At 41.7% G+C, this 14,178-nt stretch overlaps 1 protein-coding gene across 2 annotated transcripts in view; it reads left to right on the top strand.

The window, feature by feature from the left end:
* The window catches only part of LOC138245589 (uncharacterized), a 1,324,589-nt gene that overhangs the window by 279,848 nt on the left and 1,030,563 nt on the right, over positions 1-14,178 (top strand). For both annotated transcript variants that reach the window (XM_069199313.1, XM_069199321.1), the window contains 2 exons: positions 393-551; positions 13,493-13,616. In XM_069199313.1, coding sequence (XP_069055414.1) covers positions 393-551; positions 13,493-13,616 — 283 coding nt within the window. The remainder of the gene's footprint in view (positions 1-392; positions 552-13,492; positions 13,617-14,178) is intronic.

The raw sequence follows: 14,178 nt of genomic DNA, 5'->3' as shown, positions 1-14,178 counted from the left end.
TTTTGTCTCTTCTAAAGATACTTTCTACCTAAAGTATTTAAAAAAAGATGAAGAACCTTTTCGAACGTGCCTACCCAGAATGCCCTTCTTTACACATTCAAATGATCAGTAATGAGATATATCTTCACAATACTGTGAACTGTGTTTTTCTAATGTCGAATTCAATGAACTGTTTGACTGACAAGGGTTTTTCGGCTCTGGCATGTGTTTGAGTGCTATTTGCTAAAGAAATTAAGACACGTAGCATGCTTGATTTCCTGTTTCCTTACACTTATGCTGACTACGTAGATTTCTCTTCTGCCGGATTGTTGCAAACAGAAATGTATTTATTAAATGAAATTAAATAGCAAATCGATATCTGCGTAAGTGTAATTTCGCTCTCTCTCCTACAGGGTGAAAGACTTCATTGGAAGGGATGAGTTCTTTCAGAACCTGAAATACTGTGTGCAGTCATCAAACCGAAGATTGATCCTTGTCCATGGAGAAACTGGATGTGGGAAAAGTGCTGTCATGGCGAAAGCAGCTCTATTGCTTCCTGATTGGATCTCTGGGTAAGACCATGGTGAGGGCTTTACCTGCCATAAGGAAGAAAGTCAATTTTATTCCCGCCTCCAAGCGGAAATAGAACTGTACTTGGGGTTTTGCAACAAGGATTACCAGGCATGAGACTATAATTCTTCTAAATGTTGAAACTCTAGACCTGATTGATAGAGATGTTTCTGTGAGTAGTAGTGATGCGCTTTTATCTTCGCCTGAACTTCCAGGAGTGAGTCACACCTCCTCATGAAAGAAAGCCTCATGAATCGGCCCCTTCACAGCCAGTGCGGATTAACAGAAGTGTACTCATACATTTTGCAGTTAATCGGTTTTGTATTACAGATTTGAGAGTTTAGATTTCCTACAGGAAGGACAGAAAAAAACCTTCATGTGCGAGAAGAGTCGGCCTAGCAGTGAGTGCGCAGCTTGTTCCATTGTGCCTTAGCTCGTGTGCCCGATGCTTTATAATTAACTGAATTTCTTGAGCATCAGGGAGGAGGAGCCTGCGGAGATCATAAGGCCCCTGGGCCTCAAGCCATATGCTTGATGTAGTGCAATGGTTCTTAACCCTGTGATTTCTGTGGACCCCTCGTTAATCATTACTGGAACCTGGGGGACCCCCACTGAATCATTATGGGAATTTAGGAGCTCCGACAAGTAATTACTGGAAGCCAGGCGGGGATCTGAGCTTAAACATTTTCGATAATTTGAACTGCAAAATAATACTTAAAAAAATACAAAAGCAAGCATATATCAAACAAATCTAATAATGAAATTTTGCATTTAATTCTGTCTAACTTTTAATGGGAAGGTTAGGGCTTTTCTAGGGTGACCAGATTTTGAGGATCAAAAACCGGGACAGGTCAGACATAAAAGAAGGACTAAAGACATTACTCTCACTTTTATATCTGGCCTGTCCCGTTTTTTTTTGCGTAGATATGTGAATGCGTGCCTATACATATATATATACACACACTCACCCACACACAGACATGCACACATTTACAAGACTACATATATAAAATTAGCAATGGCTTGACCTCCCACTGTGCACCCCCAACCCGCCCCCATCCACCTCTCTCTGCTCCCCACTCTCTCTCTGCTGGGAGCAGACAGGGGACTGTGTTGTCTGCCAGTAACAGATAAATTACTTTAATTATTTCATACTTTACTTATGTTTCCCTACATTATCTGACCTTTGCCCCAAAAACCGGGACATTTAATTACTGATCTGACCTTTGTCCCAAAAACCGGGACACTTGTTTAAAATTAAGAGAAGCGTCGGGACACCGGGACAGTCCGACGTGTGGTCACCCTAGGCTTTTCTAAATTCAACTGAGGCCACTCATCACCCATCCTGTATTTTGTTCACGCACTTGCACTGCTTCCGTGAATCAATCAGAGGGTAGTAACTTAATTTGTAGACTCCAGTTTCATATTCCTTCATATTTACAGAATTAACATTTTCAATTGTACATTTTGTGTCTTAATTATATACACCTTATTAATCTATTAATATAATTTTATTTTCTAAGCAGTTGTGGAACCTCTTAGTAGACTTCGTGGACCCCCAGCAGTTCCTAGGCCACGGGTCAAGAAGCACTGACATAGTGCAATCCATAGATTGCCTATAATAGATCTGTCCAAAGAAATCTCATTGATTTAATGTCTTCGTGGAAAACGGTAAAATGGTGTAGTCCAGTGCTTGTACTCTGCAAGAGCTGAACATGAGAAGGAACATTGCATGCAGTGGGCACCCTGTCCACTCGTTCAATGCAAGTTTACCTATGGCAGCTACAAGCCAGGTCCTGACTGGTGCACAGGGACGCCAGAGAGATTGCAGAAGATGAATTAATCCCTTTGAGGATAAGAGATGCTATTTCTTCTGTGCTAGCCACACACACCTTTGCCAGGGCTTCTTGCACAAATTTGTTCACATCTAGTTTGCACTTATGTAACCTTTAAATTGCTGACGCTCACAAAGTGGTTTAGAATGGTTCTACGACCATTTGTTAATCTGTCTTTGCGCAAAATGTTCTCTTTCTCAGCTTGTTGTTGCATGTATTTCATTATTATTTTGAGGGTTTTATATAAAGACCATTTGTCCCAAAATGCCTTAATACAACAAAAGCATTTTTGACTAATTCCTTTAGTGTTCTGAATGATGTGCTTGACAAAAGACACTGTTCTCTTTCGAGTGGACCCTCGTGTCATGTTCGTTTTGTACAGCTGAGAGTAAGTAGTAAAGGCTGCTAATCCTGGAGTGAACTCTATCAGGCCATGCAATAAGGATTTTTTGGCTCTATGTTTAGGGGAGCGCCGCTCTTTAGAATGTAGTCAGCAAACAGCGTTTCAATATGGAATTAAAATGCCAGTATAACCTCAAGGGTTGTTCCTTTCACTAGAGAGCCACATTCAAACACTCTTGTACAAACAAGAATGTTCCAAGGAAGGGGCTTCTGAGAGTGAGTGTACTCTCCAAAGATGACGTGGTCACCATGTCTCCAACCTACAAACATAAACACATTACAGATACATGAGCATTGAATTGCATCAAGCCACATTGAAGCTGAAAAGCCTTTGTCCACCGTGTGACGGATGTTAATGGGGCACCTTTAATTAGGCCTCTGTTCTAAAGCTTCAAATAAATACTACTTCTTTGTAATGTAAACACTGGCTCCTTCTGCCAGCAAGTGTATGGATGGAAGGCGTGAGGTGGTTTGATTCACCCACTGCAGGGGCCTGCATCCAGCCCGAAGGACACAGGTTTGAGCCACAGGAGAGCAAACTCCGTTTTTCATCCTTACATGGTCAACGAAATGAGTACAACTGAGTAGGGAAATGTAACGCATGGGGCCCCATCACTGAAGCTTTTCAGTGCTCCAAAAATATACATAAAGCAATCATTGGCAAAGCCAATAAGTCTGGCCTTGGCATGGTATTACGATTGTTATTTTACATTTTTATTGCAAACATATACTTCAAAAATAACAAAGGAAAACATGCAGCTGCCTAACTGTGTACTAGTCCCCACTCAAGGGGTGGCAAGAGGGCGTTCCAAGGCATGGTTTGCCTTTGGAGTTTGGGATCAAACATGTATATTTGTGGCATTCGCAAGCTCCTATCCAACCCTGGAAATGGTTGTAAATTTACTACAGCACAGTGCAGGAGTAACTCCCTTACCAGGATGGTAAACAGAACAATTCAACTTCACACTTGGTGGTAGTGTAGGGGAAGGGTTTTTTATGGGAAAATGTTTGCCCCGTGGAGAAAAAGAAAAAAGGGAGGGTTTGCTCTTGTGTGGAATTCTACTTTATGTCAAAGTTTAAACACACAAGAATGACTTATAATGTAAAAACAATAGTAAAAAAAAAACGTCTTAGTGGAGGTGCATGTGCAAATCAGCAAAGTGGTATCACTAACAGTGCAAGAGAGCCAATGGCTAAAGTTGGCAGACCTTCTGTTCTCTGCTGTGTTCCATGGTGGGCAGATAGAAAATGTGAATGACAGCTGAACATACTGATGGATGGAGAGGGCTGATCCAAAGGCCCTCTTCATATGTAAATATATATATGTATGAATATGTAGGTCTCGCCTGCAGACTTCTTTAGTTATTTCGCCATTCTTATGTAATCATAACAAATCATAAGTTAGAAATACACGTATGAGTGATGGCATTTTTCCTGAGCGCATGCACATCAATCTAAAAAGAAGTGCAGTGCACTTTAGTGCCATAGCCGCTTTGCCAATACTTTACTTTTGCCAGTGTTTTTGTCTTTCTACTCTTTCCCTTAGTGTATTTAAACTACATCTTTGAGGTACAGTAATTAAAAGCCAATAATTACCATTCTTTGTGCGCAAAGAATCATATTTTCCTATGATGTACATTAAAACTCAGAAGGTTTTTTTTCTTCTTCTAAGTACATCTGCCTGTCAGGGATCACTTGTAATGTACTAGTAACATTATATGCAATGTTTTTCTTTTACATTTAATTTTTTTATTGTCATAGGCTGTCGATTCTTGACGTGAAGAAGTCACTTCACGGTCACAAGAAGCTCAAAGCTTCACAGTTTATCTAGGAGGAGCTCTGACTGATCCAAGCCAAGTGTTTAGGGCCTGGGGGCACCTCTTGGAGATCAGGGCTCACTCCAACAGAGGCCAGCAGCAGGGCTCAGGCCTATCCAGTTGGTGCTGCTCAGCTGAGCAGTTGCAGGAGGAGGGCTCTGGAAGCTTGCTGTGTCCCTGTAGCTGACAGAAGAGGTCAGCCAACTAACCTTTTTTTCCTTTTTTTATTTTTTTAATTTGGCTCACAACATACAATATACAAGAAACACACATCTGTGCAAAATCATGGCATAATCAATTTCATATCACATAATTGCCAACCGGTTCATTCATAATGCTAACAGAAAAAGGAATGGCCTAATAAAATGCATGCAGGTCTCCCCCTACAAAAATCAAATAACACATCTAATAACAAACTGCACATCTTTTGTTGCCCCACCAGTTCAATAAAACAGCTCCATGTTTTGTTGAATTTGTTCAGTGAATCAGCTCAGTTTGCATAACTTTTCTCCTAGCTAACCACTAGGCCCAACTTATCTTTCCAATGATGGTATGTCAGGGTGAGGTTGATCACCAATTAGTTGTAATAATGGATCTCGCTATCAGGCTTCCTATAAACCAGGCCTTTCTAGCCCATTTGGAGGTTAACCCAAGAGACTTGATCCACCCATTAGGATTGCTACTGCATCAGGAGTTTTCAAGTCGGGTAAACAACTACACAGAGCTCCCATACCAATAACTTCCTAATACTTTGCATGAGCAAATCATATGAATTGTAGAGCCCTCCGCCCCACATCTAAGATAAGCCAATAGTACCCTTGGATTTATTTTATGTAGATACATGAGGGAATAATAGACCTGCCAATGTGCTTATAGCTGCATAAACCTAAAGTTGGCCCTGCGTAGCATAGAAGCTTTGCATTGGCTATCCTCTGTGGTGACTGATCTAGGAGAAAGTCTTCCTTTGCCACTTCCTGTCTATTGAGTAGAAAAATAGGGACCTCTGTGGCCTTTTGAGTAAGTAGGTAAGAGACGTAGTAGCTAACTCTGGGTTGGAAACTATGTTTCCTAAAGGTATGTTGAACCATTGCTCCAGTCATGCCCTGTCCTAACAGGGAGAAGTGCCATGCCCACCCACCTTATTCCTGACAATATCAAAGCAAAGGCCAGTCTGACAGACACTCTTGTTGGCCATGTGAGACAGCCAGGAGCTAGACGTGTGCTAAATGGCAGGCTCCTTGCTGCCTGAGCTGAACTTTGCCGGGCTGAATATGTCACAGTTGCTATGGGTGTGACCCCTTCAGCATGGCAAAGTACCTCCAGGCTCTCCTCCCTATGATGAGGGGGAGCATCTTTGATAGCCTTGGACATTAAAAGCCAGTGCCCAGGTTCAAGTATCTATGACTGACACATCGTCAGAGAGTCAGGCGGGGGGCAGCAACTCTCATTGACCTCATTTCACTTTGTGATGGGGTAGGGACTGTTGCCTCCCCTCATTGAGTGAAGGTGGCAGTCCCAACCCTCCTGGGACCTTCAAGGGTTCCATCCTGAGAGATGTAGCAGGTAAGTAGAATGTTTTTTTCATGTTTGGTGAGTGGATGCAAGTTTGTATGGATAGTTGAGAGTGAGTGTTGTGAATGGATTGTGTGTGTGTGTGCGCTTGGGTGACTGTATTGGTGTGAGTGTGCTTTTGTTGCCAGTCTTCTGCCCTCCCTGCTGAAATTTCTGTCAGCTGCTACATTGCTCTACTACTTTCCAGGCACAACAGATTGACGTTCTTTAAGGGGCTAAACACGTGACAGAGGAAAAAATACCAACTCTCTCTGCCCTTCCCTGCCCTGCCCTTCCCTGCCCTCGACAGCTTCTCGGGTGAACAAATTGCCATTGCTGACCCAGGCACCTACTAAGGCCAATCCCACTTCTTCCCAGTGTTGTAGTTCTCGCATCAGCATTCCTGGAGGAAAGGAATCCTCTGGGGTAAATGCATGAAACCTGTGTAATGACAAAAAATTAACTAGTTTAAGAAATTGCATAAAATGCATTGGCGTAATCCAATACCTCATCAATTTAGGGTTACAAACTGGTTGTATCTTTACAGGGGCCTAAGAGAAACTATGCACCATAAGATTTTAAAAAATTATCTGACGTTGAGTAGCCTCGTTTAAACAACATAGGGATGAGCATTAAAAATTTAGCTTGGTAATAAAGCCTCAAATTGGGTACTGCGAGTCCTCCTTTGTCTTTATCAGTGATACCTAGCTTTTCAGTACTGATGTGGGGGATTGTTTTTACCACAGAAATGAACAGAATATGTTTTCTAAAGTTTTAGAAACGTTCCCAGAATCATGAGTAGTAAAAGTGATAATTGAAAGATTAGTAAAGTAAGGATCTTCATTTTGAGCATTTCTGCTCTCTCTTTTATTGAAATAGGCAGATTGTCCCAGCTGTTGAAGAGTGATTGAAATTTTACAGTTTTCACAATTAACAGGTCTATAATCAGTTTCGGATTGCCATTGTACATACACCCTAGGTACCTGGGAAGGACTCCTGTCTGGAAGTTAGATTAAAAACTCAGTTTTTAATGTATTAATCTCATAATCCCCAGTAGTGGGTGCATTTATGGATAAGATTGAGTAAGGCTATACTTGATTGGGGCTTGGAGGAAGAGTATCCAACAAGATCATCTGAGAAGAGTTTAATGTTGGCGCCCAGATCGCCTCTATCTCCACCGTAGGTCTAATAGCTAATGCCAATGTCTTAATATAGACAGCAAAGAATAGGAGTGACAAAGGGGCACCTCTGCTTAGTACCCCTGGTAATCTGGAATCTTTCCACACTTTTCCCGTAGATTATCATTGAGGTAAGGGCCCAAGCATAAAGATTCCTCAAGGTGTTAGCAGGAAACCCTTCCCCAACAAAAGGGACCATATGAACTACATCAAATTCTTTTTCAGTATAATTAAAAAAAGAAGGTGGCTGGAATTCCATTAGCTGTAATGTAGTCCATGGCTTCAGCCTACAAAATAGGTATTGGGACAAAGCTGTCATCGTGGCATAACACTGGAATTTGTGCTGCTATTCTAACAGCCATTAACTTAGCCAAGATGTTATAGTCAGTATTGAGCACTTTTATAGGACGAAAGGAGTTTAAATTTACAGGGGCCTTTATCATTCTTTAGAAAAGAGGTAATATTCCCTCTCAGAAAGGACTACCCCATGCTAAAATATGATAAAAAAGTTGTGTCATCTGGATCTTGACCTGCTCTGCAAAAATCTGGTACTACTCAGACGGGAACCCATCTTCACTTGCTGCCTTCCCCTGTCAGTAGTTTAGTGGGAGACCATTTCTCAAGGTACTCAGTCATTATAGAGTTAGCTGGTTCTCATTATAGAGTCAGCTGGTTCAGACACTTCTAAATAGATATCTTGAAAATGTTTCTGAAACAGCTGCTCTATTCTCTTGTGGGCCTGAGTAACCTTAATCTCTTTGAATCATAAAACTAGTAATGTGAGAAGCCACTCCAGATTTGGTGCGCATTGCCAACATTTTCCCACTATGCTCCCCTTCTTTATAAAGCAATTAGTTATCTGTTCTGAAGATTATCAACTCTGCTTCTAGTAAAACAATCCTTAGATATTATTTGGCATTGTCCCACAACAAACATTTTCATTTGTAAGAGCGCTATTGAGTGCTGCTACTGTTGAAGACAATCTATCTAGCCTAGTAAAAAATCCCAGTGCCCAAATTTTCTTCTAAAGGCCAATAATGAAATTATTTCCCCTCAAATGGTAGCCTTAAATGCCTCCCATATCAGTTCAAGCGCGGCCAAGCCTTTGTTCATTTTAAAAAAGCTCACTATATTCCCCCTGATGGTGGCCTGAAGATCCTTCTCCACTCGCAAAGATTGATCTAATCGCCTCTAAGGGCTGGTACATATTCAGCGTGGAAGTGGGTGTCTTGTATGAGGGCCAATTGATCAGTAAAACAGTTAGGTTGAAAAGTGCGGAGCCCACCAAGATCTATATTAGCTCTTGCAGCTGACGGAAACCTTTTTGGAAAGTAAATATGAGACAGACAATTGGGGTTAGCTAACATCAGCAGGTCAGTCAGTCCTAGATTTTTGTATACCCTCCCCTTTCTAGAGGTGTCCAATGCGCTAGATTGAGGTATATTAAATTCCAACCCCCCAATCATAGCCGGGTTGGGAAAATCTAGCAAAGCCAATCTCAACTGATTCAGTGGCTCAGGATTGTTGTTGATTGGGCCATAGTAAGAAACTAGCATAAAAGTTAGCAATTGATACTTAACAGCAGCAGCCTTCCATCTCTCTACCTCATCGTGGAGATTTTTAATGACCAAAATTGAAAAATTCTTATAAGCTAAAATAGCAAATCCCCTCTCCGTATATGACAGAAGAAACTGCAAGCGCTTTAAATGGAACCCAGAAATGAGCCTTGGTTTTGCTCAAGCACTTAAGTTGGGTTTCCTAATTCCACAGCAGTGCAGAGTTATTAATAATCCACAGGGCAACAATTTACAGGAATTATTATCCTTTTACAGGAATTATGTAGCCCATTAATATTCAATGAAATAATTTGAAGGTGAGGCATCTACAGCAAAGAAGGAAAACCCTAAAAAGCTAGGACTAGGGTTAATCCAAATGTGTGCCATTGTCTCCCTGTACTGCCCCTTCTTCCCCCAAGTATATGACCCCAAAGCTCTACTACCTGCATTCCTCCCGCTTTGCCCCTCTCCCTGGGTGAGAGTCTATCTTACTCTCACTAAGTCCCCTCCCATACAGGTGGTGCGCCAGTAATCACTGTACAGCCAATCAAAAGAGAGTAAAAGGGAGGCCACTCTCCTTGCCACTAAACATCTGTGACATACTCATTTATCCAGTTGTGTCTCAAGCTTTCCCTCGCCCCCAAATCCTTGCCACCTTCTAGTTTTATCCACACCAACAGGGGCTGGGAATTAAATCTTTGATTATTTACTTCTCCCGTATCTAACCATTTAATTACTATTCACCAGCCAGTCATCTATCTAAAGCAAATAGTTTTGTGCCATTTAAAACTCCATGAAAGGAACAGAATGTATGACCAAAATTATACAAAACTTCAACAAAGATAATTCATGCCACTTTTTGCATTACATAAGACTTCAAATGATGAGATGAGTCTGAAAAAAACTTCTCCCACTTGCACCTTTCTAAAGCTTGTTTAGAAACAGCTGGGCAGAATCTGTATTTGAGAAAGCATCAGAAGCCCCCTATACCAACACTTTCAACTTAGCAGTAGTTAACAACATACATTGGGCAGCCAGAGATCAGAAGTCAGAAAGCATTTGCTCGTAGGTCCTTCTTTTTGCTGGCTTTAAAGATATATCAGAAAAAAATGAAAACTGACCCCTTTAGGAGAGCTGTACACCTTATTCTGGATTGCTGACATCAAAATCTTTTCTCTAACCCTGTAATCCGCAAAGTTTACCAGTATAGTTCTGAGTCTTGAACTGCTTGGTTTAGCTATAAATGCAACTTGATGAGCCCTCATTAGTGTAAGGCTGTCTTTAATCCCAGGGGGTACATGAGTTATTATCAATTGCTTCACAACCTGAGTCACAGTAATATTCTGATCCTCAAAGTCAGGTATACCTACAAATGTTAAGCTAGAGCGCCTTGCTCTATTTTTCTGGTCCTCTAGTTAGATTTTTAATGATGCTATCTCTTTGGAGAAGTGCGATTCTTGCTGCGACAAAAGACTATGGACTGTCTCTTAGAGCTCAAATACCTGGTTAGATAGAGTATCAAACATTTCCTAAAGACCCTGCATCTGGGCCCCAGGGCTGTTGCAAACATTGTTTGATTAATTTTAAGTCTCTTAATTCCGTAAGAATCTCCTGAAACATGCCAGCAAACTCACTGGCCCAGCTAGCCTGGTCATTGGATAAGAGGAGCGGCAGCACTCTTACACTTTGTCTTTGGTTATGATCATCTTTCCCGCTTGCTGTCAAAGCATCTGTGATGCATCCCAATAATGCTACTATTCTGAGGTTTGCATTTGTTTTGCTAGGGACACACCCCTCCATTTATATTTTAGGGGATCATCATTTATTGTAGAAGGATTCTCTTGCCTAGTAGTGTATGGCAATATCATTCCTCCAACCTGTTGCACACACACAATAGGCTCTCCATACATCCTACACTATGGTGATCATCCCACCTCTTTTGGCGGGCAGAGATTACTGAAAATAGGATAGTTCTTGTACCATGCATTGATACTAGCCGCATTTGCAACGAGTTTGATGGAGATGAATCCTCTGAGACAAGATAATCCACTCACTGAGGAGTTAGTGCTGTCCAGATGTGCAGATGTATCCTATGAAGTTGCCTCTTGGCTGAGATTCGATGTCCACCCTGAATTAAATGGGTGAGCAAAGCGTAACACTACATGACCCTATCAGAGTTCCAAGATAGATAAGCAAGGCCTCCAGCATCCCGCAATCCACAACTCAAGTCACTTAAACCTCCCTGACCAACAATGATCTCTGTGTTGCTTTGTGGCTTCCCAGCCATTGCTTGTGTTCCCCTCCTTCTTCCACCAGCCCAATGGGCTCTCCCCCAGGGCTCTATGCTAAAAGGAAGAGAATCAGCCTTTTTTCCTCTTTTAACTGGGTAACAAGGCCCTTTCCTCTTGACTACTGGACTTTGCTTTATCTTTCGACATCAGTCGGTCTGATCAAATACTACAGTCATGAAGATAGCTCCCAGAAACACCCTATAGCCAGATAATTGCCCCCCATAGCTACCCCGAAGGTTGCATAGAACATCAACTCACAGGGGCCACAAGGACCGCAAATGTCTGAAAAACATGGGAAAGCGGGGACTCACTTTATTATTCTTGCTCTGTTGGTTTCCACGGGTGAAATTTCTAACGGGTGTCAATGAGGTCAGGGCTCACTGCTTAATATTAATGAACCTCCTGAATTACAAGATCATGGCCTTCTTTCCCATTCTTTTTAAAAAAAGTGAAATCTGTACTCACTTACATCATGCTACGAGCGTAAAAAGATTAAATAAAAGCTTGGCTAATCAACAGCCTGGTCTGAGGCCATAAAGGAGCTGAGGGAAGTGGGGGGGGGTTCCTGCCAGTTCCTGAAAAGCTCTGAAAGTTGAGAGTCAGAAGCTCATGATCCTCATTGGCATTGTCACTGGAATAACCATATGTTAATCCAATGTTGCAGGCATGTGTAGTGTGGATTTGCAGCGTCAGTATCGGAGACTGAACCAGCAGCTAATCCTTTGACAAGCTCCCAGCTGCTGACTGGGCTGAACAGCACATCTATTGGTGTAACAAAGGCCCATGGAGCCCCTGCACTGCGGGGAAACACCAAGCTCCAGGGGGCTCTCTTAGCAAAACACCTGGCCTGAGTGAGTCCAGGGGTTGCCCTCCATGTTTTTTGCAGGGGAGCCCTCTCCAGTTTCACTATGCCATTGAGCACGTCGCCATCTTGCTGCTACTGGGTGTGGCATAGTCTCGCTTTACAACTGTGTCAGGTGGCTACAACCAGCATCCCTAAGCCAAGTGACCCTTGGAGTCACTCTAGGTAGTATGGATTCGAGGTGAACCTTTCTAATATTCCTTCCTCTGCCAGAAGGGCAGTCCTTCTGATCTTCCAAAGACTTTCATACATGGTGCCAGTCTTTGTGTGTGAGAATTCTCTGACCTACCCTCAAAATCGGTTCTGGTCAGTTCTTACCCTTGGCCTGGCTGCACACTGTCTAGGGTGACAGCAAGGGCAGGCCTGGTGCCAGTTTCCCTTGTGTGTGCTGCAGGCATGGCCCTTTGAAATGTAATCAGGGAAGTGGACAGATCCTTCCCAGCCATCGTGTCAGGAATACCCTTTTCCCTCTCACCCAGGTTTCATTTGTCTCACTGTATGGGAGCAAAACGCAACCCACCACAGCACAGCCATTCCCAGTCATGTGACCCAGGACACTGGTAGACAGGCACAGTTGGTTTGGGCTAAATGCTACCTTTCTAAAGGTATCATTTTAAAAACTGTAACTTAAAATCTGACTTTACCATTAAAGAGTTTTTTATATTTCTATCGATTTGAGTGGAAACAGCACACCTTTATTAAGTGTTAATGTATGGGAAAGATGGGCATTGGAACAGTAAAAAACGAATTTAGGAGTTGTTCACTACCAGGACATGTAAATGTAACTCCACACTCCCTGCTTGTTAAATGCCATGCATCCTGCCCCATGAGCCTTTAGGGCCTACCTTAGGGGTGACTTATAAGTGTTAAGAATGAAGGTTTAGGCCTGGTAAAAGATGTTTCTGCCACGTAAAAATGGCAATTCAAAACTGCACTACAGGCTGCAGTAGCAGGCCTGAAACAGGTTTTAAAAAGCCACTTTAGTGAGTGGCACAATGAGTGCTCCAGAACTTTAATAGCACTTAATTTACAGGCCCAGGATTCATGTAATACAATTTATTATGGACTTGTATGTAACACAATGTACCAGGCAGGTACATGCCAGTTTTACCATGTTTTTGAGTGTCAGCACAAACACTTTACCACTGTTTAGCAAGGAAACAAATGCTCACAGGGTCTTTAAAGAGTCCCTGGCACCAATATCTTTCTGTCCTTTCGACTAGAGCCAACTCTGTTTTCTCCACTCCATATGACGAATGTAACAAAACTGATGTGCATGGATTTGCCCATTTTTTTTTTTTACCATATGTTACGTTTCAATGAAATGGCACCTCCTATTTGAAGGGCAGCAACATTTGCGATAACCAGCGCTAAATGAACGGCAAGCTATGCATTTTTGATTATGTCCTCCAGACATCTCACTATTTTTTCTTATTTCATCATAATCACAGGAACGTAAGAGTCGTGTTAAGATTTGTTGGTGTCACTGGTGAAAGTAGGGACATACGTCTCATGCTACGCAACATTTGCTACCAGATTACGAAAATTTACAATATTTCTACAAAAATATCTGAGGTAATGGTAATTGCAAATGAAACAATTTTTGACATTGTGTTCTTTTATTAAGTTTTTAAGCACATGGGTTTCTCTAACGCATCAAATATGACTTATAAAACGTATGAATTTGAAAATGTCACCCGGTGGTACAAATATATTGGTGACATCTAATGGCATAAATAAATATATCATGTATCAGTGAAACTGAGCAATAGAATAACCTCATTTGAGATTTGGCTTTTAAACTTGGTTGTTGAATTTTTTCTTTACATGTCAACACAAGGGCCCTTTCTCCAGATTGATTAATTGGCATGCTATCAGCTGTATGAGAGAATATTGTATACAAAAGTATTGCCTGAGGTAAATATCATGTGCTGAAGGTTAGGTACAAAAATATTTTCCTGTTGGGTGTGGATTTTGTATGAGCTCAGTTGTAAACGATTTCCGGACACCCTATGTATGTCAGAAAATATTCTGGAAAATATTCCGGTCACTTTATGTATGTCAGAAAATATTCTGCTATTAAACCATTCAATGAATTTGCCTGTTCTTTCTTCTGTGCTCATTTCATTTTCTTCAT

Source organism: Pleurodeles waltl, chromosome 1_2 (assembly GCF_031143425.1).
Source record: "Pleurodeles waltl isolate 20211129_DDA chromosome 1_2, aPleWal1.hap1.20221129, whole genome shotgun sequence".
Lineage (NCBI taxonomy): Eukaryota > Metazoa > Chordata > Amphibia > Caudata > Salamandridae > Pleurodeles > Pleurodeles waltl.
Note: the sequence above shows the minus strand (reverse complement) of the source record. Positions and strands in the feature narration are given on the sequence as shown.